Source organism: Anolis carolinensis, chromosome 2 (genome assembly GCF_035594765.1).
Source record: "Anolis carolinensis isolate JA03-04 chromosome 2, rAnoCar3.1.pri, whole genome shotgun sequence".
Classification (NCBI taxonomy): Eukaryota; Metazoa; Chordata; class Lepidosauria; order Squamata; family Dactyloidae; genus Anolis; species Anolis carolinensis.
This window is the reverse complement of record NC_085842.1, coordinates 107422940-107448236: the sequence shown is the minus strand read 5'-3', so window position 1 is coordinate 107448236 and position 25297 is coordinate 107422940. Positions and strand designations below refer to the sequence as shown.

Here is a 25297-nt window from a genome sequence, read left to right as displayed (position 1 = left end):
TGGGATCACAAACCTGCAAAAGTATTGGAAAATGAGCACACAAAGATACTGTGGGACTTCCGAATCCAGACTGACAAAGTTCTGGAACACAACACACCAGACATCACAGTTGTGGAAAAGAAAAAGGTTTGGATCATTGATGTTGCCATCCCAGGTGACAGTCGCATTGACGAAAAACAACAGAAAAAACTCATCCGCTATCAGGACCTCAAGATTGAACTTCAAAGACTCTGGCAGAAACCAGTGCAGGTGGTCCCGGTGGTGAAGGGCACACTGGGTACCGTGCCAAAAGATCTCAGCTGGCATTTGGAAGCAATAGACATTGACAAAATTATGATCTGTCAACTGCAAAAGGCCACCCTACTGGGATCTGCACGCATCATCTGAAAATACATCACACAGTCCTAGACACTTGGGAAGTGTTCGACTTGTGATTTTGTGAAACAAAATTCAGCATATCTATCTTGTTTGCTGTGTCATACAATAAAATAACAACAACAACAACAACAACAACAACAACAACAACAACAACAACATTAATTTTATATCCTGCCTCCATCTCCCCGAAGGGACTGGGGGCGGCTTACATGGGGCCAAGCCCAAATAATAACAGACATTGTAAAAACACATCAAAATAAAACAAATCAATAAAACAGATTAATAAAATGGGTTGGATAAAAAACATGAAAAAAGCGTAAAAATGACTGGGCCATAAAGTGCATACAGTGAGGAATGTAAACAAAAGAAGTAGGTAACCTTAGCAACCTGCTCTAGAGAGAAGGAAGGGAAGAAAGCTCCACTGATGATGGATTCAGATACACCAGCTATATGAATAAGTACTTTTGTTTGTTAGTAGTGAGTATATGAAACCAGTGTTTTCTGCACAAACAGCCAGGATTTTTGCACACAGAACCCACATAATAATTTCTCCAAACAAACAAACAGGATGTGTGAATGCCAACTGAAAACTACTCAGAATTCTCAGTATTGTGTTATTTTTCCCGGCCAGGATTTATAAGTCAGAAAAATTCATATTTTTGGCCAGGGAACAGATAATGGTGAATATTCTTTCTGTCCTTCCTGTGAACAGAAGAGAAGCTGACATTTTGATGAATAAGTCCAACACATTTGATAGAGTATACTGGGGCTATAATTTTATTCACATGTAAATGCAGCTTTGTCAAAATGTCTAATTTAAAGCAAAGGCAGAATGGAATGTTGCCACGTTCACAATGACCAATGTTTTAGAACTGCAGTCTCTCTATTCCTTAAAATATGCTCAAGCTAACTCACAAGGGCACCTGGTAGTCTGTCCTTGAGTTCACCTCACCAACTCTAAATTAAAGTCATAGTCAGGAGAAATCCTTGTCGTTACTTTTCATTTTCATAACTCCACTGACTGCCGTGACTGCAGTCACTTGAATTTCCCGTGGGATTTTTGTGATGCTATTTCTAAGTCCATGTTTCATGGCAAACTAATGGACACATTCATGCCCAAGATGAAGAGTGAGCCCTCCTGGGCCAACGGCAATAAACTTCCAGGATGTTGCTCTGGCAAGCAGTCAAGTGCGACTCCATTAAAGTGTAAACGAGAGCTCTCAAATTAACCTAGCATCTGCTCTGACAGTGTTTCAGCCTCATGTGCCAGAGGTTGCACAAAGGGACAAATGGCAAGTGCTCATAAAAAATGCTCAAGAGTCTGGGGGAATAGTTAACATATATAGGAACAGACCTAAACCCACACCCATGCCCTGGAAGGTACTAAAGTGTGCATTTCAGAGCACTACTTTTGTAGATACTACCTGCTACCACTTTTATTATTTTATATTGTCTTTACAGTGTGCTCAGTGAGTGTGATATCTTACAGCACAAGCAAAACAAAACAAAAAGAAGATATGTGCCCCAAAGGTCTCCAAGCTAGAATTGATCAGTGAAGAGTTGGATTGGCAGGATTGTGGAATATCTACACATATGTTTGCTGATGGGAAAGGTACCGAAAAGGTGTAAAAATGGAGCAGAAAGTGGGACTAGTTTTAAGGTAATCACATCTGGCTATTTGCATACAGCAAAAGGATGCAAAAATTATCTTTGATGGGTTTTAAGATATGAGCTAATATAGCATGTATCTTAAAAATGTTCACTTGCATTTGAAAGTTGGGCTTTTATACACTGTAAAAGGGTGGTGGATGCCATATTTTCATGGACATACAAGTATGTATCATCTGACAGCTCTATTTTGGCAATACAGGGAGAATTATTTTCAATAAAAAATTTTTTTTTCGTGTCAGGAGCAACTTGAGTTGCTTCTGTAGTGAGAGAATTGGACATCTGCAAGGACGTTGCCCAGGGGACGCCCAGATGTTTTGATGTTTTTACCATCCTTGTGGGAGGCTTCTCTCATGTCCCCACATGGAGCTAGAGCTGATAGAGGGAGCTCATCTGCACTCTCCCCAGGTGAGATTCGAACCTGGCAGCCTTCAGGTCAGCAACCCAACCTTCAAGTCACTTAGTCCACTACGCCATCTGGGGGCTCCAATAAAAATATTGTAGTGTATTGAAGCCACAATGCATCTGCTAGTTGAAAAAGTAAAACAAACAAACAAACAAACCCTAAGGTTCTTTTGGTTTGTTTTGGGTGGTTCACTTTGTACCTTTCATTATAACATGTTTTGCACCAAAAGTAAAATGTTAAGAATGCCATACACTTTGCAGCTTCACTACTATTATAAATTAATTATGTTGATTTATGAAGATACCCAAGTGAGGAGTTGAATCTTTATCTTTCAGTAGGTCATTCTTTAATAGAAACTGCAGGGGTTGGTGCCATAATTTAACTTTGAGTTTTGGGAAGGTTTATGGAATGAAAATATCTTTCAAAAATTGGGAAGAGTGTTTATAAAAGTTGTGAAGAAAGTAAAAAGCAGTTGAATTTGATCTTACCTTTTAAAACTCTAGAACGGCTTGTTTGGTTACCATCTCATCAGACAGTTGGTGGCAGAAGAAGGTGGTAGTCCACTAAACCATGAGGTGCAGGGAATCCGGTGCCCCATGCCTTGCACCGCCCACCTTGCTGGGAGGGTGATCACATGGGGGGAAGCGTGGAGTGTGCCATTTTCCCCATAGACTGGGCAACACAGGAAGCCTCCCGTGTTACCAGGGTGGTGGTGGCAGCATGTTGGTTCCATCCCTCTGCACCCATGGAGCCGGCACAACATGGCTTGATGGGAGCTAACCGGGCTAGATTTGGCATTTGCTGTCAAATCTAGCCCTTTATGATGAGGTCGTGAGTACACTTTGTTTTGCTCACTGAGCTCATTCCAGTTTCCTGCTTGTCATTTTGTATTGAATGACTTTATCTGATAGTGTCTGACAAGTGTCAAAGACACCATGCAATGCAGAGGGCTATGTGCTGAAGTACTTAATTAAACAAGCTTCAAAGAAACACAGTGGTTCTTGAAGGTGAATCTTTCCCCTCCTTGGTCTGTATTTGTACCAGCTGTTTTCCCAAGTTGCAGCCTAGGATGTATGGGAAACAGATGGCTTCATCAACACCTTACTCTGGATTGTGTCCCTATTTTTCAAGTCCTACTTCTGGGTAGGTTAAAACGCAGGCATTTTTTCAATTAAGTCACATTCACTCTCTCCTCATCCTTTGGCTGGTGTGTATACATATTGCCTGACAGACTTTTCCTGGAACATCTGTATATGCCACTCATATCCTCATCTAGTCCCACATCTCTGCACAAAGCAAGTTTTGCATCTTCTGGAGTATGGATATGTCAGGCACCTCTATAAATGACTCCTTAATTCAGGTCAAAATGCTACTTGGATCAACCACTTCTCTAGTGGTGAAGTGATAATGAAACTGGCAAAACAGTGATCAAAAACATTCCAGACAGAAGATTATCACCCCAAAGCCCGCTACTTTGAGACATCATCCAGTATTAGGTCTTCCACTTTGATCCTCATCTGAGGCATAGTGCTTTTATTAACAAAGGGGAGAGAAGAAGGTATCTCTGTTAGAAACAAGAAACTTCAGTTTTCTTGGATCATCATCTTCTGTTCATGGAGAAAGAGTAATTGCCTAGAAAGAGAAGGCTGAATACGGGGATGAGATGCACAGACGGAGCTCTTGTCATCTGTAATGGTTCACTGCACTGCCTCCGTGTACATCATGGGAGATATGAGTTTGTGTATACATGTGTGGATCCATGATGGAACTGGATTCATGCCCTGTACTTCCAGATTCCATAACAGCATTCACCATGGAAAATACTTTAAAGCAAACTACAGAATAAATGGTTGTAGTGGATACTAGCAGTGCCTTTTCAAACCACAGTTGTTTTATCTATTATTATTATTATTATTATTATTATTATTATTATTATTATTATTATTATTATTATAGTATTTACTTTGTACTGTCTCATATTTAATCTAAACAGTGACACAGCAGTGCATTGGATCTTAGGGACTTGATTCTTATCTTAAATCAGTTACTGTGTTCATTGATTTCATTGTCCATCAAATAAAACTCTCTAGTGATATGCAAGCATGTTAGGTTAACTAATTACATGCTAGTTCATTTTAAATTACTTCCACTTAATCACTGTGACTATTAATTTATTGACTGAGAAAGAAATATGAATTGGTACTCCAAATATTATGAACAGAGCAAAGGAATAAATCACCAAATGCAACCAAATGAAATTTAATATGCTTGGGAAACAAAAATTGGGAGACAAACTTGATTTACACCTTTTGTGGTACAGAGAAACAGTGATCTTAGTGTTCATAAGGAAAATGATTATAAAATGTGCAGCACTTTTTATATTGGATCAAACATTATTGGAACCATTCACAAGTTGAGTGATGCATCTAAATTAAATACCTCTTTCTAAATAGGACAAGGCCATTAGGTTATTTAGAAAACACATTAACAGATTTTGAGAGCAGAAGAGGAAAATCACTCATAGGAATCTTTGGAAGGTTAAAGTTTAGAGTTAACTCTAGTTCCAAGGTGTCAAGATTAACAGAAAGCAGTGAAGCCTAGTACACATCCTTCACACCCTAATTTCAAGAATATTTACCTGAACAGATATTTACAACGATTTCTTCAAAAATAATGTTATAAAAGTAACAATTTGCTGTATCTATGCCACAATGGTTTTAACTGATGGGAAACTTACCATATTCAGAGTAAAATATTCAGGAAATCAAGAAAGGGGACATTTGAGTAATGACAAGATCCAGCAAATGACCTCCAGAATAAGTACAATGTATGGACATAGTTTTGCTTTACCATCACTGACCACTGCATGTTTCTAAATGGGAGGCTATATCCATTATGATGTATTTGAGCCCTGGCCTCCTATGGCTCACTGGGGGGGGGGGGAGGCTTTACCACTGACTAAACTGGGACCAGAGAGATCAGAAAGGACAACTCCACCTAATCCTTCCTATGAAGCATTTTCCTTCCTCTCTCTCTCTTAATGAAATGGGTTGTTAGCCTTTCTCTGCTACGTGGAATTTCTGGGGTCATCAATAATTATGTGTTTAATTCTGTCGTGTTTTCTCAACTTTTCTGGATGATAGCTTTAAAAGAAGCAAAATGCCTGAAAGATTTGACTTAAACTTTATCCTACTGAGTTTAGTTGAGTTTAAACTCTAATGGCTTTTTAGAAGGAATAATGAAAATTGAAATTTTTGAGGACATTGAGAATTCTTAGCAACCCTTAGCCTTCTCATATATAGCTACAATTCTCAAGATATTGTAGTGGAATCTATGTCCATTCAATGGTTACATTTGTAGTGTGATGAAATTTTAGCTGAGATATACAGAAGTAGATACAAAATGGCCATCATTTGGAAGAAGCTAACCTGTACGTACAAATGATTCCCTTCACTTCTTCATGGCTCTTTAGGCATGTCTCACAGTTGGAAACTGCAGACAACTATCCCTTGATGTGTTCAAAGGTTCTACGAAAAAGGATATGGGTTGGTTTGGCCTGATTCCATCCTGGCTGTCAATGTCTCTAGCATCCGTCCTCTACCATCATCCAAACATACAGCATGTATGGGAATGGATTCCACCCACATCTGGCATAAACATAAAGCTTTTCAATTCCTGGTTGATTCTTCTCATGCATGCACTGAATGTGTTAGCAGTGAGGGATGGGCTTGGCTACTGGATAGCAAGCACAGCATGTGCAGTCCCACGGCCTCATCATATTTTTGTGAACATTCAGTTGGGGAGAGTATAGGAATCCAGTTCATGATGAAATTGTTAAGAGACCACTTTTCTCAATATCAATATATATATATACAATGCCTTTGTATCAGTCCCAGTCAACAGTGCATTACGTCTAGTAAACAGAATACATTTCGGGGGTGACTCACCAAATGTTGTCATGTGACAAACACTGCTCTTAAAATGTTAATCTAAATTAATTTGAAGATATTTTTTACTAACTTTGAAAATAGATTATTTTGCCTTCAGTGGTATACACTACTTTGGAGTTGGACCTTGAAACATTTTTGCATTTTAATCACAGTTTTGGTTCTATTTTTCCTGTTTTCCAATTGTGATTAAGTACAATTTCCAACTTTAACATGTCACATTGTTTTGACATATCTTTAAATGTGCAGATGTATATACATTTTATGGCAAACCGACATACAGTTCTTATTGTTGGGTGTTATATTACTGGGTATAATTTAATGGTGTGTTTTAAAGATTACTTTTCTTTTTCATAATGGAATGATAGCTAAGTATGAATGAAACACCACAAATGAGAGACAATTATAATCAGCAGCAGCAAAAAATAAAATAAAGTCAATCTATTTTTTCCAGGGTCTTAGATGACAGATATGAATTAGGTGTTTGATTTATATAAAAACTAAAAGTTTTCTTCATAAAAATATGTTACTGAAAAGAGTGCTTTTCAAGACATAGCTATTGTTTTTTTTTTTTTTATGAAGAACCCAATTACTTCAAGTAATGGTAAATTTTTAATGAAGCGGAATAAATGATTTCTGGAAATGTTTCTTTCTACACTAGAAACAGCACGGCTTATTGTCCTGTCTGCTAAAATAGCAGTTCATTTTGCACACTTTGTAAGGCTGCTGCTGTTTCAAAAATAAATTAAAAATCTCTCTTTCCTGATTACATAGAAGATATTTGCATATTTGCCCATTTGTTTTCTGGCTTTCAAACCCATCACTCCGCTATATTTTTACAAACATCTCATAAAAAACTGAATGATGTGTTCCTACATCTTAAGGGAATGTGATCTTTCTACCCACATCATGTTCAGGTCCATGGGATTGGGCAGAAAAAAAACCCTGACATTGTAGAACGGTTATACTTGAGTTCAGAATCCCATATTAAATTTCCTGAATTTCACATATAGAAACCATGTTTTTAATATATACTTTGTCATGTTTAAAGCAGGTCTATCAAAATTATTGAGGTTCCAAACCTCAATCTGTGGGACTTCTAACTCAAATCCCATTGGTTTAATTGGATCCACTCTATGACTAATTTTGGATTGGACTTAATATTTGTATGTTCTCAATCTCCCTGCATTTAATGCTGATTTCTATAGCAAGTAGGTAATGCTTTTTCACATCTTTGATTTTAACATCTCACCTTTCCTTTTAACTGTTAATGCCAATGCCTTCAGTAGAGGCCTGTAGTTGCTGGAGCATACTCTGATGGCACTGCCAGTCTTGATATATTTAGAAATAATGCAAGAATAGCCTACAATTTGCCAGCTTTTCTTCTTTGTATGAATGTATGTTGTTAGTCTGATAGAATTTGTTTTTGTTTCAAGATTGAAATTTCCTGACTTGGCGATTGTTATAGTTAACAGTTATATAAATAAGGGTTGTTTTTTAAAGGGAGACTGTGACAAACACTGAGTCTTCAACAAAGGAAATATGTGTGTAGGATCCTCCAGTTCACACATCTGAATGAAAATGTCTAAGCTATAGGCCTGATTCCATGCCACAATATAGCATACACAAAGGAAATGTGATCTTGGAGGGACAGAATGAATACAAGCTACATAGGAGTAAGTATTCATCCAATTTTCAACTCAAGGGTCTTGTTGTATAGAGTCACCAAGGAATGTAGATTATACCAATTCAACTGGAGTAATTATTCCTTTTCCCAGTAAACATATCCCATTAACTCAAGCTGTTAGGTCTGATTTCCACCCACATTCCCAGCATAACCAAGTCCTATAAGCAGAGCATACCTTAGGTTATAAATCCTGCAAGTAGGCCAGTGTTGAACCATGAAGCTTATACAGTTTTTCCCCAGTGTAAAAATATACAATGCTACTGCATTTTAATATTATTATTCTTTTTTTGCAGTTAAAAGTCCAATCAATATTTTAGTTTTCTGACAGTTCTGTTCTTGTTTGACCTTTCATACATCTCCAACCCAAATCACTGTGTTGCCTCTCTTGATACCCGAAACCTCACAGCGTAATGTGTTTTGCCGTGCATTGATTATAAATAGTGAATCCTTTGCTGGTGTGATAAGGTATTGCCCAAATAATCCACTGTCTTGGATAATTCTGTTGTAGCTGCTCCAGGGCCACTCTTTGGATTTGATAGGGTCTTTTAAATTCTTCAAGACGTCCATTTTCCCTGTTGACAGCTCTACAAAAAGCACATCTGTTTGCAAATGTGAAGTAGCATATATATAATACTGATTGCCTTCGGTGAAAGAGGACTGAAATGTCAGATCAGATATGTGCATAGTGGTTTGTAAGTCATAAATCAACTTGATTTCCCCTTGGATTGTTATTGCCTGGACTCTGATCCTCCTGCTGTTTTCATCTGTGCTGACCAAATAGCGTCCATCAGGGGAGATGTAAGGAGTACCTGTTATGTCACTGTTGGGGCCAATAACAGAATCTGTAACACTGTCAATGATAAGCTGTGGCGTTACTGGTACTGACAAATTCGTTTTGCATTGGACGAAGAAGTACCCACCCAGGTGAGTATAGGCCATGGCTTGGGGCAAGCAGCTGTAGTTTTTGAAGCTGATAGTCTTAATGTGAGCCACTGTCTCCAGATCAATCTTGTGAATGGCAGGTTTTGACTTGTTAAAGATGAAACCAAATCTGAAATTTTGTTTTCACAAAAAAAATAACAAAACAATAAATGATCAAACAAGCACTCAAAGAAGTTTAGCAACATTCATGAGTTTAAAAATGAAAGCAAAAGTCTTAGGCTGGATCTACACTGCCCTATATCCCAGGATCTGATCCTAGATTATATGCTAATTCCAGATTATCTGGCAGTGGAAACTCATATAATCCAGTTCAAAGCAGATAATCTGGGATCAGATCTTGGGATATAGGGCAGTGTAGATCAAGCCTTAATTGCTCAAAACAACCACATTTATTATCTCAATAGGTTTAATAGAAATTCTGTAAATAGATGAATTTTATTGCAACATATTAATACAATATATAAATTGAAAAAGAAAAAGAGTTCTAGCATATTGGTTGGCTGTAATGCCACTTTACTTGCTTCGGCCCAATGCTATGGAATGCAGGGATCTGTAGTTTAGGGAGGCACCAGAACTCTTTGGCAGATAAGGCTAAAGAACTTGTAAAACTACAGCTCCCATGAGTCTACAGCATTGAGCCATGACAGTTAAAGTGGTATCAAACTGCATTAATTCTACACTGTAGATGGGTCCTTAGTTTTCCTGAAGTTGTTTATGGATTGTAATTTTAACCAGGGATTCCCAGAAGTAATGTCACTAACAAGACTCTTTGGGGGACTCTGTTGTTCCTAACCAGTGACCCAGTGATGGTTCTGTTTGATATCTGGACACTGGATTGAGTCAATCCCCGCTGGATTCATGTATCCACATCGCAAAACCATCAGGATCACTCTGGAGTTTCCTGGAAGCTCTGGAGTAAATTCTGGACCCCCTTGCAATGGATTAACAGCTGGAAGCAGCATTTCTGCTGTAAAACCAATCGTGCATCATATGGATTCCCCACAGCAGCTGCAAGAAGAGTCTGCTTTATTTGGCCCATGTAGTTATGGCCTATGCCTGTATCAAACTATAAATCATATAATGTGGTATGGATACACTGGTTATGTCTACAATAGAATTATTTTTATAAACGTGATAAACATTACTTACATGCTTTATTTTCATGTATTTTAGGGAAATAATGAAATAATAATAATAAAAATGTCCTGTTTTTCCCTTGCTTTAAAAGAATTAATCTTCCTTGTTGTAAATCAGTCTCAAGAGAAACCAAGATAAAATAGTACCTTATGCTTTCTGTTCTATAAACTTGTGTAGTTCATTTGCCTGCAAAACTTGTGTGCCATGTTTCATGAGGTCACACTTTGGAATAGCGGTCATGCTCTTTTTCTTTTTCTGATTGCTAGATTTCAGTATTCAGTTGTGTGGAAACAATATTTCAGAGCTACTTTTTCAGCTAAACAACACCAGGGTTTCCAAATAATAAAGGGATATACACACAGAAGCACCACTGAGTGTCCAGCTATGATAATTTACTACTGAAAAGCAAGCTAACATAGTGTATGATCACACATGCACACTCCTGGGAGTTTGTTTTTTTATTCAGCTATTAACTTCCATCCATTACAAACTTGCCTTGGGGGGAATAGACTGACAGAGAAAATTGAATTGGCATATGATTAGGGAGTAATAAAATGACACCTACAGCTCTTTTGGATTAGGAAATTTGAAGTGTGCTTTAAACAAAAACCATCTTTTGAAAGCATTTTTAGAAAGAGATTATTTTGTGAAATTTTTGAATGCAATACCATATACTGATTTATTTAATTAGGAGAAAGGGTAGGGTATGAATGTAATGGGACATATCCAAGTAGGTGTGTATACAGGGCCATAGCCAGAAATTTTTTCGGGGGGGGGGGGGGGAAACTTTTTTTTTTTTTAGCAAATTATGAAGAGTAGTTTCATAATGCGAAATAGTTTAGAAATCAGGCTCCATTGTTAAATCTCATTAGACACTCAAGACAGATAAACTTCAGTGGACACTCATGGGGATTTGGTTAATCAGTTAAAATTCATGAGTAAACCAGGTTTTGTTAAAAAAAAAAATCTGAAAAATTTCGGGGGGAGGGGGGTCGAACCCCTAACCTCCCCTCCCCCGGCTACGGCCCTGTGTGTATATGATAGCATTTTAGTAAAGTATGCCAGTATCTATATAGTATAATTACTACTATAAAATAAATACTCAGTTTCTACATTTGCTTGGCATGCTGCATGCCACAGTTTAAAGTAATGTGCTTGAGCTTTCATGAAGACAGATACAGTAGAGTCTCACTTATCCAACATAAACGGGCCGGCACAATGTTGGACAAGCAAATATGTTGGATAATAAGGAGAGATTAAGGAGAAGCCTATTAAACATCAAATTAGGTTATGATTTTGCAAATTAAGCACCAAAACATCATGTTATACAACAAATTTGACAGAAAAAGTAGTTCAATATGCAGTAATGCTATGTAGTAATTCACTGTATTTATGAATTTAGCACCAAAATATCACGATTTATTGAAAACATTGACTACAAAAATGCATTGGATAATCCAGAACGTTGGATAAGCGAATGTTGGATAAGTGAGACTCTACTGTATTTGTCCTCTCTTGTCCATAAGAAGAGTTTGGAAGTATTCACTTCTCCTTTTAATTAATCAGAATGGATTGAGGCCTTGGAGGTAGCCATCATCAGTGAGTCACAGGAGTTGTCAGTTGCAACTCTAGTTACTATTTCTAGAACTGACTTGCTTTGGATGCTGGCTTTTCACATGAAATCTGGAAGAAAACAGCACGTGGGAAGCTTGTCAGGATCCAAAACCAGAAACAATAATATATCCCATTAGATTGCTATCACACCAGGAATAAACAAAAAGCAAACAGCCTCACCAAAAGCCTACACCCGTGGCATATGAGAACTGAATAATTTTGGCAGTGTTTCTAATATGCTGTTTCTTACTCATAGTTTCTGAAACAATTTCAAGTAAATCTATACATTTTCTGTTTTCTAGCCTGGTGGAGTTTTGAGCAATCATAATTTCATAATTTCATTTAGACTGAAGGGATAAACAATTAGGGAAAAGAATGTTCATACCTGATGTGGTTGATAATCAGATTTGTATGTGGAATAAAATAATCATCCATTCCACTCAGATGAGTGCGAATAATATGCTGATTCTCACCTGTACTTGCTTCTGGTATCACCTACAACAAATAACCGAAATGCTCAGCACTGACAGAACAACAAAGGAGGAACAGAAGTGTAAAGACCCAATTACCTAAATGCATATGATGCCGACATGGTTTTGCCATGTATCTTACAACATTCCATAAGTCAAAACGAAGCTTTTCCTACTGCCTTGAAAATAAAGAATGTTAACAAAATAGCATCTGTCTGTGACATTTGCAAGGTAAGAGAATAACTCCCCATCTGTTTTCAAGCTGTTCATATCAAAAGACAGTGCAATCATGCAGGCACTGAAAGAGCATCCCAACTGTAACCTTGCAGCAATTTTTCTACACTGCATCCTATAAACATTGTTTTCATGTTCACATTTATTAATCCCACTTAATGCACCATACTAATTCACTGGCTTGAATGACCGACAGCAAAGTCATAACAGTTAATTATCCCTTTGATAGGATATCTACAGTATTGGTGGGAGAGGGTACTAGCAAAGAATAGAACAAGACTTTCTTTTTGTCAAAAGGTGAATGCATGCCTTTACTATAGCAGCAAACTCATTTTGTTATTGCTCTTGGAACTCAAGAAAAATAAAGAAGCAGCATTTTACTAAAAAAAAATAGAAATGAAGGAACCATTAAACTATTGACATTCCTTGTTAAAGGTTCTATGTTTCAAGATGGTTAAAGTATATTCATTAGAAATATTTAAGAATGTGTGAATTGATAGGACTCGCAGCTAAGTTATTTATTATGAAAACTGTTCCAATCTTTAAAAATTTAATGTGTTCCTTGTGTCATGATGGTAGCTTGTGGACGAGCAAGTGGCTTGTCTCTTTTTCTCTGCTGTACTTCCTCACTATCACTGGGGGTGCATCCAGACAGCTTGCAAAATACACGAGTTCCTGTGTTTGTAAGGATGCCTCAGGAAAATCCTGCTTTGTGCCAAAGTAATTTGATAACTTACCTGGCCGGGATTTCCCTGCTGCCGGCCCTCTTCTGGCATGTAGAAATGATGCGCCAGGAGAAGGGGGGAGAGGAGGAAAATCGCTCCTGCCCCCTTCTCCTGGCATGCCAGGATTGGGCTGGCAGCAGGAAAATGTCACCCAGTCAGGCATTCCTTCTTTTAAAGGTTTTTCTGGGGGATTTTCTTTTTAATCCGGCAGGGCATCTGGACACCCCTCCCACAGGAAAATGTGGATGTTGGGCTGGTGTGTGGACTGTAATGCAGACCCAATCAGATTTTCCGGAATTGAAAATATATTATGAATCATGTGCATTACTATGGGTAAAAGATTGGGCCAGGTTAAAAAAGATTTTAAAAATACTAACTTTATGGTACAAGAGGGCAAAATTGGGAAAAAATATCGGGAACCATTTCATCCAATCATCACTTATTAAAGTGATGATTATAAAAGTCATTTATATACTAAAATGCCATCATGGGTTTCACCTCTAGAGGCAAATCATAGAAGATTATTAGGATGGAGAAATTGACCGGCTTACAAAGATGTACTAACTAAAAGAGACAATGAGTTTCAGATTAAATCACAAGAAGAAATATCATCTCAGTTTAAACATATTTAATGGTTATACAAATTAGAGAATATTTCAATATAGATAGTAAAACTAGATTCACAGAGAAAAAGAGTTCTGGGACACTATATTAGACATGGATAAGAAAATAATAACTAAGTTATATGTCTTATTTTTCCATGAAGAAGAATTCACATTTATTGTTGAACAAAAAAATGAACATTATATGCTGTACAGTAGTTGTCATCACAAACCAGCACAACTAGACAAACTGCGAATCCTATCAAGAATTTCTTATTACTACCATTATTTCCATGTACAACACTCTATGGTATGTACATTTACCAATCCCACATACTCTGGTGTTCTGTTCGGTGGTCATGCTTCCAAACAAAAACTTTGCTAGGTCTTACTTTCAAGGAGGCCTTATATTTAGCAATTCAGCAAAACCTCTACTAGGTCTTATTTTCCAGGGATGTCTTATTTTCAGGGAAACAGGGTATGCATCTGATTTAAAAGATGCTCCATAGGTGGTATATTACACCAAAAAAATGGGGATAATGTATAAAAATGTAGATAAAAACTGCTGGAAATGTAAACAACAAGAAGGCTCATATTACCACATGTGGTGGTCATGTGAGGAAAAAGAAATATTGGGAAATGATCCATAATGAATGTAAAAAAATACTACAAGTAGACTTTCCAATGAAGCCGGAAGTATATCTATTAGGACTGTTTGATGCAGTTTTTCAAGAATTCTAATACAGATAAATTGTTTACTTTTTTCATAACAGCAGCTAGAATGGTCTTCACGAAATTTTGAAAGCAAGATCTAACCCCTACAAAAACACAATGGTTAGATAAAATATGAGAGATAAAAAATGTGGACAAATTGACCTTTCTGTTAAAACAAAGTAACAGAAAAGGAATGAAAATGACAGATTGGATTAATTTTGAGGACTATTTAAAAAAGAATAAATAAAAGACATGATCATAATAAGGTATAAAAACGGAGGAAAAGAATAAGTGATTTTTTTCTTTTTTTGGAAAGAGAGATAGGAACATGGATACTCACCCAGAGTTCCTATAAAGAGAAAAGGCGGAAGGGATTATTTTTATTCTTATTCTTATTTTAATCTTTTCCTTTTTTATTATGCACTTTTTAAAATTAATTATACACTTCTCTTATGCTTATTCTTTCTTTCACACTCCTGTCCTATCTATAATTTGTTCTCACTCTTTCACTGTATATATCACTTGAAATGTCAATAAAAACATTATGAAAAAAAGATTTTTAAAACGCAATTGGGCTCAAATTCAAGTCCTGTCTGGAACGGCTCTGGATCAGGGGTTAGTACTACATCTACTAGTACTCTACAGCAGGGGTGGGGAAAACAATTTTCTGCCAAGGGTCATTTGGATATGTATAACATCATTAGTGGGCCATATTTTTTATTTATTTAGTATAAATAAATAATTATAAAAGTATATATTATTATATTATTATAAATCATACAATTATATATTTAAAATCAAATGAAAGTTCTGAATCTCACAGCCTCACAGCACAGGCAGCTGCTTCATAAGTACGTGCTTACTGGTTTTGTCTCAGACAGCAAAAACAAGAGTGAAAGAAGCAGAATGGTGCTGTGTTAGGAGAGGAACCCGGAAGTGGCTTAGGTCTGAGTAGTAGGTGGTACTCAGCCCATAGAAGAGTTGGCATAGTGGCTTGAGAATAACAGGAGTGGGTACACTGGATTCTTCCCTGCATTGAAAATGATTTTTGCAGGCCTTATATGGTCTGTGGGCTGAGTGTTCCCCACCATTTCTGGGAAATTTATGCAAAAATCACCATGGGCAGACACAGCCAAAATTGTAGGATAAATGCTTGAGACAAAGGCAAAGTGATTAAAACTCTATTATCCACTGGAACAGGAAAGGAGAGGGAGCAAGGAGGGAAAGGCCTAGGTTGAAACTAGCAATCTGCTGCGCACCTCTTAAAGTGTTCCCAATCCAATATTTACTTCATCCCTCCACCAATTCTGCAACCACAACAAACCAGGCAAAAAGGATCAATGCAAATCATGGCCAAGGATTCCGTGGAGCGATGCAGCCGCTCCCTGATCCAGCCTCGAAAAGATCAGAAAATGGGCCAGAGGAGGGCAGCCAGGGCAGTTATAAAACCTCTAGTCTTGCCATCCCCCTGTGACCTGCCTCAGCTGGTACACACACAAGGCAGTTTAACCCTGGTCTCTTTCCAGGGAGGCCATCAAAGGTGCTCCCTCACTCACAGCAGCCACAGCTGCACAATCTTGGGTGCAAATTATTTTGCTTTGATTGCTGTTCTAATCCTACATCTCAGATTTGAAACATATCCAATGTTTGTATCAGCAACTCTTAATTTCCTTTCTGTGTTGTGTAATTTCCTTAAACTTCAACGAGATTCTGTTTTTGTGATTATTGTTAAAGGCACCAGATCTGAGTTAATACTTGATTAATAGTTTGGTGGGAGACCAAGGGCCAGACCAAATGATCTCTGGGCCTGTATACGGCCCCTGCTCCAATTGTTCCTCACACCTGTTCTACAGGGATCAGAATAAAAAAAGCATGGAGTTGGAAGAGACCACAAGGGTCACACATCCCGCCATGTGGGAACACACAATCAAATCAGCTATGACATATGTCTATCTAGCTTCTTTTAAAACCTCTAGAGAAGGAAACTCCACCACACTACGAGGAAGCGTATTCTACTGCTTAATAGCTCTTATCCCATTACCTCCTAATATTTGGGTAGGATATCTTTTCCTGTACTTTAAATCCACTGCTCTATGCCCATGTAAATCATTTGTAGGAATTCATAGCTCTGTTTGATCAATTTTCTCAAAAGGGAGATTTATGAAAATGGAATCAGTTCCACATTACAATCCATCATGGTAATGGCAAATGTTTATCTTGAAAAGCTGTATGAAATTCTTTTAATCTCTCTTGAAAAGAAATACAGAATAATGAACAAAATGAGTGAGATATTAAACTGTGGTCGTCATGTGTATGCACAGGATAAGATAATACAGATAGCCGTCTGAGTTACTACATATGCCTTTTTTCCCAGCTGTGCAGATAGCATGCTTTTGTTAATAACCACAAACTCAGAGCCATGCCACTTTTAATTACAGGTTTCATTTTTGTGGATTTGATTATTCATGAATGTGTAGCTCAACTTTTTTGCCACAATCTTTCTGCTGCCCTCCATCACTTTCCTGTTAACCACACCAGGTGAAATAGTTAAGTGAAAGAATTAAGTAATCAATTGATGAGATCCAGTCTAGGAATTGGCCCTAACTTCAACTATCCAAGGATAGCATATGGGTGGTGGTTGTGATTAGGGGACAAAAGATTGAATGGCTCCCATAAAGTGGAGACAGAAACCCAGAATAGAATAATTGCCCCAGAAACATAGAAGCCATCACATGCAACTGGAAATTTAGTACTGCTGAATTCCACCTAGGACAGCTGAAATGCTCTTTAGTTCTTATACTGGGGGCATGTCTACAGTGACCCTTTACCCCAGGGATGATTCAGTGTGTCAAATTCTGGATTGGCCACAGGATGGTTTTGACTACCAGCCCCTCTGGCTACTGCAGAATAGGGAAGGAGTCCTGACCATCCGGCAGTGCCGAATTCAGCCACCCCTTCTGGTTCTCATTGTCGCAGCAAAGAGCAGGCTTGACATGGCTAGTGTTTGCTGGAGTAATGCACCAGACAACATGGGAGAAGGGAGGGGAAAAGGAGGAATTGCCCCCTCCTTTTCACCTCCCTACCCTGATTGCCCTACACAAGTGAGTGCAATCCCATTTCCTCATACCATTTGAGCCCAGGGAATATGGGATGGCTGTGTAAACAGTTGAGGTCAGTTCTGTCTCAAAAGAGGTCCAACTGCTTACAGAGACCTAAAGCATGGTTAGCTCCTCATTCCCAGACAGAATTCAGAGCAACCCGTGACTTTTGTCAACATGGTTCAAGGCTGCATTATGCTGCTACAGAGCTGATTGCCCCCTCCCCTTTTTTTAGTGTAGATGTGTCCTGGGATAGAAAAAGTACTAAAAAGGTTCTACAATTTACAGCTATTTGGTGTGAATACTATATAGTTATTATTGTGGAACTTGCTGCACAATAATAACTAAATTTATAAATGTATTCTGAACTGAAGACATGGTTAACATGCAAAATATTTTTATCAGAAAATGTTACTGTTAACTATCTGCAGAAAACATAGACTGTAAATAAATAAATAAATAAATAAATGATGTGTGAATAGCTGTTTAGTTCATATGAGACTTACCTGCAACGTTGGATGGAATTTCCTCATATTCCCCCAGCTAAGTATCCAAATTTGGTCATGTGACTTATCATAATGCAGTTTTACTGGTAGAGGGTCAACATCCAAGGACTTTAAAAAAAACAAAAACAAATCCATTATGCATGTATATGTAAAGGGGTACATTTGATCAATATTAGTCCTGATATAGGCATATGGCTCTTCTCATGTTCCCTTAGTGAACATTTTCATCTCTATGATTTTAGGCTTCAGAGTTTCTTCCAAACAGAATAACACTAACATTCAGTGTTTCTGTTTCTGTTTTTTTAAAAAAAAAAAATAAGTAAGAGTTGTGAAGTGCCAGTCTTGTCATTGACCATAAATACTGCTTAATATCAGTTTTGGCCATATGAAGAATATACAGTCAAAACCCATGTATGCTTAGCATACCATTAACCTTCTTGAATGAAACAACTTGGAGAACAACCTTATAATGCAGGCCCATTGTTTTTGTCTAATTTGTTGACACCATATTGAACAAGGCTTTATTGCCAGGAAAAATGCACAGAATCAATTTCAAAGCTCTACATTCTCTACAGCAGGAATGTAAATTATTGTGGCTCTTTAAATGTTGTGGAACTACAAATCCCAACATTCCTAGCTAACATAGCCAATGCTGAGAAATGTTGTTGTATTCCAACAACATCCAGAGGGCCATATTGTACCCACTCCTGCTCTAGACTTGAGCCTAAAACCAACTGCTAATTCCAGCCTGGTTTATACAATTGTATAAATTGCTAAATGGTTAAGTTACCACTTTATCATATTCATTAAATACTACTAAGCAACCAACTTAAGAAATGGCAACCTACTGTGTTCATCACATGATGTAGGCTCAAGTGTAGGGTAGAGATATCTTGGCATTTTAAAAGGGTTGCAAAGGGTTATCTTTTCAAACACTTTCTAAGCTGGTTGGCAAGTGACTTTTTTTGCAAATTATCTGGATAGAGATGGGAAAATGATCAGTTCTGTCACGTGATGGTGTCTATTGTTCTCAGCGTTAAAATGATATGGTTATGCAATTTGTGGGAGGAGCCGAAATGCCCCTTTGAGAAAAAGCTCCACTATTACCCTTTGCTCACGGAGGAGGGAAGATCGGCAGTATGCTGTGTTCCTTTCTGTCTCATGCAATTTCTGGGGGCCTTCCTTCCTTCTGTGTTGTGTATGCCATGTGTTACCTTCCCCTCTCCTTCTTTCACTCCTTACTTCCTTATTCCAACACGAGGGAAGAAGAGAGAGAGAGAGAGAGAGAGAGAGCGAGAGAGGGAAGAGGATTGTTGGAATGGCTGCAAAGGGAGAGCCCCTAGATGCCTCCTTCCTCCTCCTCTTCCTTCGGTTGATGCCAAGGGCCATCTAATCCAACCTCCTTTCTGCCATGAAGCAAAAGAACAATCAAAACACCCCTAACAGATCACCCTCCTACCTCTGAATAATAATAATAATAATAATAATAATAATAATAATAATAATAATAATAATATCAGAGTCTGAACAAAAAAAAACAGACACAGTAATCATAAAGCCTGAAAAAACTGCAATAACTAAGTTCTGGAAAGAACTTTGGGAAAATAATAAGAACTATAACAAAAATGCTGGGTGGATAAAGGAGTTTGAAGAAAAATTCTCACAGAACAAAATGGAACAGATGGAAATAACAACTGAAATGATCAGCAAACGAGTGCAAAAAGTCAAGAACTGGACATCGCCTGGTAGTGATCAACTGCATGTATTTTGGCTTAAATATCTGATTAGTCTACATGGAAATATGGCTCAACAATTTAATGAGATGCTGCAAAAAGCAAGTATCAGTGAATGGTTAAGAACTGGGAGAACATATCTGATACAAAAGGATCCAGCAAAAGGAGCAGCACCAGGAAACTACAGGCCAACAACATGTCTGCCCACTATGTTTAAACTACTGACTGGCATCATAGCTGACAGAACTCAAGACTATGTTGAAGAAAAGAACATCTTGCCAGATGAACACAAAGGCAACAAACGGAAAAGCAGGGGCACAAAAGACCAGTTATTAATTGACAAAATAATTCTGGAGAACTGTAAAAGCCGAATAACTAATCTTCACATGATGTGGATTGACTACAAAAAGGTCTTTGGCTTACTTCAACACAGCTGGATCATCAAGTGCCTGGATGCCATTGGGATTTGTAAAAACACTGGCATTTTTTTAAAAATATGATGGAGCACTGGAAAACCCAACTGTTTGTTGGAAATGAAAACTATGGACTTGTCAACATCAGAAGATGAATTTTCCAGGGAGATTCATTGTCCCCTCTGCTTTTCATTATTGCCATGATCCCTCTGTCAACAATCTTACAAAAAACAAACCTCGGCTATCAAACCTCTAAGAAATCTCACAAAATTTCATATCTGATATACATGGATCTGATACTGGATTATTGCAACGCGCTGTACGTGGGGCTGCCTTTGAAGATGGCCCGGAAACTGCAACTAGTACAATGTGCAGCAGCCAGGTTTCTAACTGGAGCAAATTACAGGGCGCATTCTACTCCCCTGTTCAAGGAGCTCCATTGGCTGCCGTTTATTTTCCGATCCCAATTCAAGGTGCAGGTCATTACCTACAAAGCCCTAAACTGTTTGGGACCCACCTACCTTCATGACCGTATCTCCCCCTATGAACCTGCACGATCTCTTCGCTCGTCGGGGGAGGCCCTCCTCTCGCTCCCACCACCCTCGCAGTCATGGTTGGGGACGAGGGAGAGGGCCTTCTCCGTCGTGCCCCCCCCCCCCGGCTCTGGAACTTGCTCCCCAGGGAGATCAGGCAGGCCCCTACCTTCCTCTCCTTTCAGAAGATCCTGAAAACATGGCTCTTCCAGCAGGCCTTCGATAACTGATCCAGTAAGTCTGACCTGTTGCATTTCCAATAATAGTCCCGTATTTACGCCTCTTCCAGCACCTTGAAGGCGATGACAATTTGGATAATCCTCCCATTCCTGATGATTTTGACAAACTAGCACTTTGGCCCAGGTTTTTCTAGATTTTATCCAAGATTTTATCTTCTGTCCTTGAATGTGATTTTTATGACTTGTTTTTATTGTTATTTGATCTGTTTTATTGCTTTGTTTTATTGTTGTGGACTGGGCTTGGCCCCATGTAAGCCGCCCCGAGTCCCTTCGGGGAGATGGGGCGGGGTATAAAAATAAAATAATAATAATAATAATAATAATAATAATAATAATAATAATAATAATAATGGATGACCTGAAGCTGTATGGGAAAACTGAAACTGAAATCCAGTCTCTGACTAACACTGTCCGAATCTTTAGCGCTGATGTCAACATGGAGTTTGGTCTGGAAAAATGTTCGACAGTGGCATTGAAGAAGGGAAAAATCATTGAAAGTGAGGGCATAAATATGCCTAATGGCCAAACAATAAAGTGTCACCAACCAGCAGATGGAACTGGACAATTTGGACAGAAAAACAAGAAAACTCATGATCATTCATCATTCAATGCACCCTCGCAGTGATGTTGACCGGCTATATCTGGCTAGAAGATCAGGGGGCAGAGGACTCTTACAAGTAAAGCAAGCAGTCAAAGAAGAAGAACATGCTCTGGCAGAATATGTGAAGCAAAGTGAAGAACCTGCTTTGATTGAAGTCAAAAATCAGAAACTCCTCAAAACACAGCAGACAAAGAATCAGTACAAGAAAACCACACTACAAACTAGAGCTGACAGCTGGCACAACAAAACATTGCATGGAAAGTTCCTTAACAAAATTGAAGGAAAAGCTGATAAGGAGAAGACCTAGCTATGGCTCACAAATGGGACCCTGAAGAAGGAGACAGAAGGCCTGATCCTTGCAGCCCAGGAGCAAGCCATCAGAACAAATGCAATTAAGGCCAAGATCGAAAAATCAGCTGATGACCCAAAATGCAGACTCTGCAAGGAAACGGTCGAAACCATTGATCATATCCTCAGCTGCTGTAAGAAAATCGCACAGACAGACTACAAACAGAGGCACAACTATGTGGCCCAAATGATTCATTGGAACTTATGCCTCAAATATCACCGCCCAGCAGTAAAGAACTGGTGGAATCACAAACCTGCAAAAGTATTGGAGAATGAGCATGCAAAGATACTGTGGGACTTCCGAATCCAGACTGACAAAGTTCTGGAACACAACACACCAGACATCACAGTTGCGGAAAAGAAAAAGGTTTGGATCTTTGCCATCCCAGGTGACAGTCGCATTGACGAAAAATGACAGGAAAAACTCAGCTGCTATCAGGACCTCAAGATTGAACTTCAAAGACTATGGCAGAAACCAGTGCAGGTGGTCCCGGTGGTGATGGGCACACTGGGTGCCGTGCCAAAAGATAGCTGGCATTTGGAAGCAATAGACATTGACAAAATCACGATCTGCCAACTGCAAAAGGCCACCCTACTGGGATCTGCACACATCATCCAAAAATACATCACACAGTCCTAGACACTTGGGAAGTGTTCGACTTGTGATTTTGTGAAATGAAATCCAGCATGTCTATCTTGTTTGCTGTGTCATAATAAAATAATAATAATAATAATAATAATAATAATAATAATAGTAATAATAATAAAGAAAATATGTTCCTAGATTGCAAGTGTTATTTCCTGTTTAATTGTGTAGTCCTAGCTTTGAAAGTAGTTGTTGTGCTTCAGAAACTTTGTTTTTATGCCCACAAACTATGTTAAATTGGTGGAGACTCTACAAGATATTCAATCATTGAGCAAAATGTACTATAGCAGGATGTCTCTCCTCCAAAGACAATGTTTTCCAGTTTAATAAACCTTTCTCATGTGTTTATGATAGAACCAATTAGGAAATGACATTTATAACCCAGTAACAAAAATCATAGTCCAAGAGAGGACTAAGAAAACGGGTGTAGGACAGTGGGCAGGAACAACTCTCGACAATGGCAAATCAGCTGAGAACTTCTGAATCAAATTGATAGTTTGCTAGTGTGTGATGGATGTAGGAAAATCATCCATTTAATTTCAAAATGTAGTATGCCTGAGCAACCTACTCTTCCAAACACTTGGCATGTTCAGTGGGATTAAGTTGTTAATGATTAAGGCAATTTATTGATTTTGTAACTCCCACTGCTTCCATGGGACTAGCAGTTAAATTTGGGCCATGGTCATCAATGATACTTATTACAACATAACTCAATTTGGAAAAGTTACTTTTTGGAACAACAAAACCTAATGAGAAATGCTAACTGTAGAACAGACCTCAAATTTATTTTTTCTGATCTCCTCTGCTCATGCTGTGAACAAATTTCAATTTGCTGTCAAAAATTCTTACTGACAAAAATATTGTTGTTGTTTATTTGTTCAGTTGTTTTCGACTGTTTGTGACCTCATGGACCAGCTCACACCAGAACTCCCTGGCAGCCGTTGCCACGCCAGCTTCTTCAAGGTCAAGCCAGTCTCTTCAAAATATTACCAATTGATATATATTTTGGATACAGTTTCTAGTACTGATTTCAACTTTCTGTGTAATAATGCCCTCAGGATGCACAACTTGTTTCTTTCTTTTTTTTTTTTAAGGAAAGCATCTATTTTCACTGGTCAGTTCAATAGCTGGAATCTTCTTTAAGAAGAATCCAAATTCTGATGGATAGCAATGTTTCTTATTCACCTTAAAGTGATCACTTGTCCCTGGAAAATTACCTGAATGATTTTCTGAGTCTGGATATCTAGGATCATTATTCTATTCCACTTAGGCTGTGTTACATAAATATATTTGTCTCTAACATTGACAGCAGATGCCCAGAGGCAGGACTGAATGGCTTCACCTTCAACTCTAGGACAGATTTCTGCCTGAAATAAAAAGAAAGTTTAATTAGTTCAAATTCAGTGCCATTCTCTAGACCAGTGGTTCTCAACCTGTGGGTCCCTAGATGTTTTGGCCTACAACTCCCAGAAATCCCAATAGCTGCTAAACTGGCTGGGATTTCTGGGAGTTGTAGGCCAAAATGCCTGGGGACCCACAGGTTGGGGACCACTGATCTAGACGATATGAGATATAACCAACAAAGGAGAAGAAGTAATATTAAGCAAAAGATGATGTATATCTCCATTCAGCCACAAACATGAGACAATATTTTGGACACTTCCCACCCCCAATTGTATTATTTGGAACACAGAATGTGGCATTGGATTCAGCACAGATAGTTTTTTTTTGGGGGGGGAGGGGGGGCTTTTAACAGGAAGGCTTTCAACAGGAAGCACAAAGACCAAAGGGGTGAAAGAACCTTAGATTTTAAAACCTTTACAATGCTCAAGCTCCCAAACCAGTGAGGATTAAACATGTTTAATGTGGATGATTTTTGATGAAGGAACCCATCCCCATGAAATCTGGGGGATGGAGAAATACAAAAGAAAAGACCGTGGATGGAACCTGAAAGTAACATTCCATGTTGCAACAGTTTGTTGCAATTCCATGTATATACTCAAACATGTAACTCATTTTATTTAGTAAAAATGGAAGTGTAAGAAAGGGCAGGTACTGGCTGGCGAAGAAGAATCCCTGGGTTTGCAGTTGTGGATAAAATCCTGTTATATCTTGTTACAACATACAGGTGCTATGTGGCCATAAGAAATATTGGGTAAGCAATTTCTTACAGGTCGTCAAAGTGTGGTCATTTGCGAATCCTTCCACAATGATGTCTCCCTCAAGCACAGGCACAGGTTTCTCTTTCACCTTTATTTGGTAGATGGAGAGGTGATTTTCCATTGTGCAACAAATGAGCTAAAGCGGATGCCAGCCGCTGCAGTACTGTGGGAGTCAGTGTAACAATGCTGGAATACATTAATGAAGCACTAAACATGCAAAGAATCTTGGTGAGAATATATAATGGAAGCTGTAATATGGTACTGAGCAAATGTTTGATGCCTGACTGGTTACAAGCAGATTTATAGTGCTGTCAACATTTATTAGCAATATAAATCTTGATTTGTGGGAGGAAAGCACTCATCCAAATTTAATGAAAGTCCTGTCCTGCTGCTTACTCTGAGATCCTTGTGTATTTAAGCATCTCAGTTCAACAGAAGATGAGAGTCATGAATCTGTTCTGATCTTTCTTAGTATTTCTAGTACAAAAACCAAG

At 38.3% G+C, this 25297-nt stretch overlaps 1 protein-coding gene across 3 annotated transcripts in view; it reads right to left on the bottom strand.

Moving 5' to 3' along the window:
• Positions 1-4695: 4695 nt before the first annotated feature.
• fstl4 (follistatin like 4) overlaps positions 4696-25297 on the bottom strand; it is a 638776-nt gene continuing 618174 nt past the window's right edge. For all 3 annotated transcript variants that reach the window (XM_062970369.1, XM_062970368.1, XM_062970370.1), the window contains 4 exons: positions 23859-24008; positions 18129-18236; positions 12165-12274; positions 4696-9137 (listed from right to left, as the gene is read on the bottom strand). In XM_062970369.1, coding sequence (XP_062826439.1) covers positions 8435-9137; positions 12165-12274; positions 18129-18236; positions 23859-24008 — 1071 coding nt within the window. In that variant the 3' untranslated portion in view covers positions 4696-8434. The remainder of the gene's footprint in view (positions 9138-12164; positions 12275-18128; positions 18237-23858; positions 24009-25297) is intronic.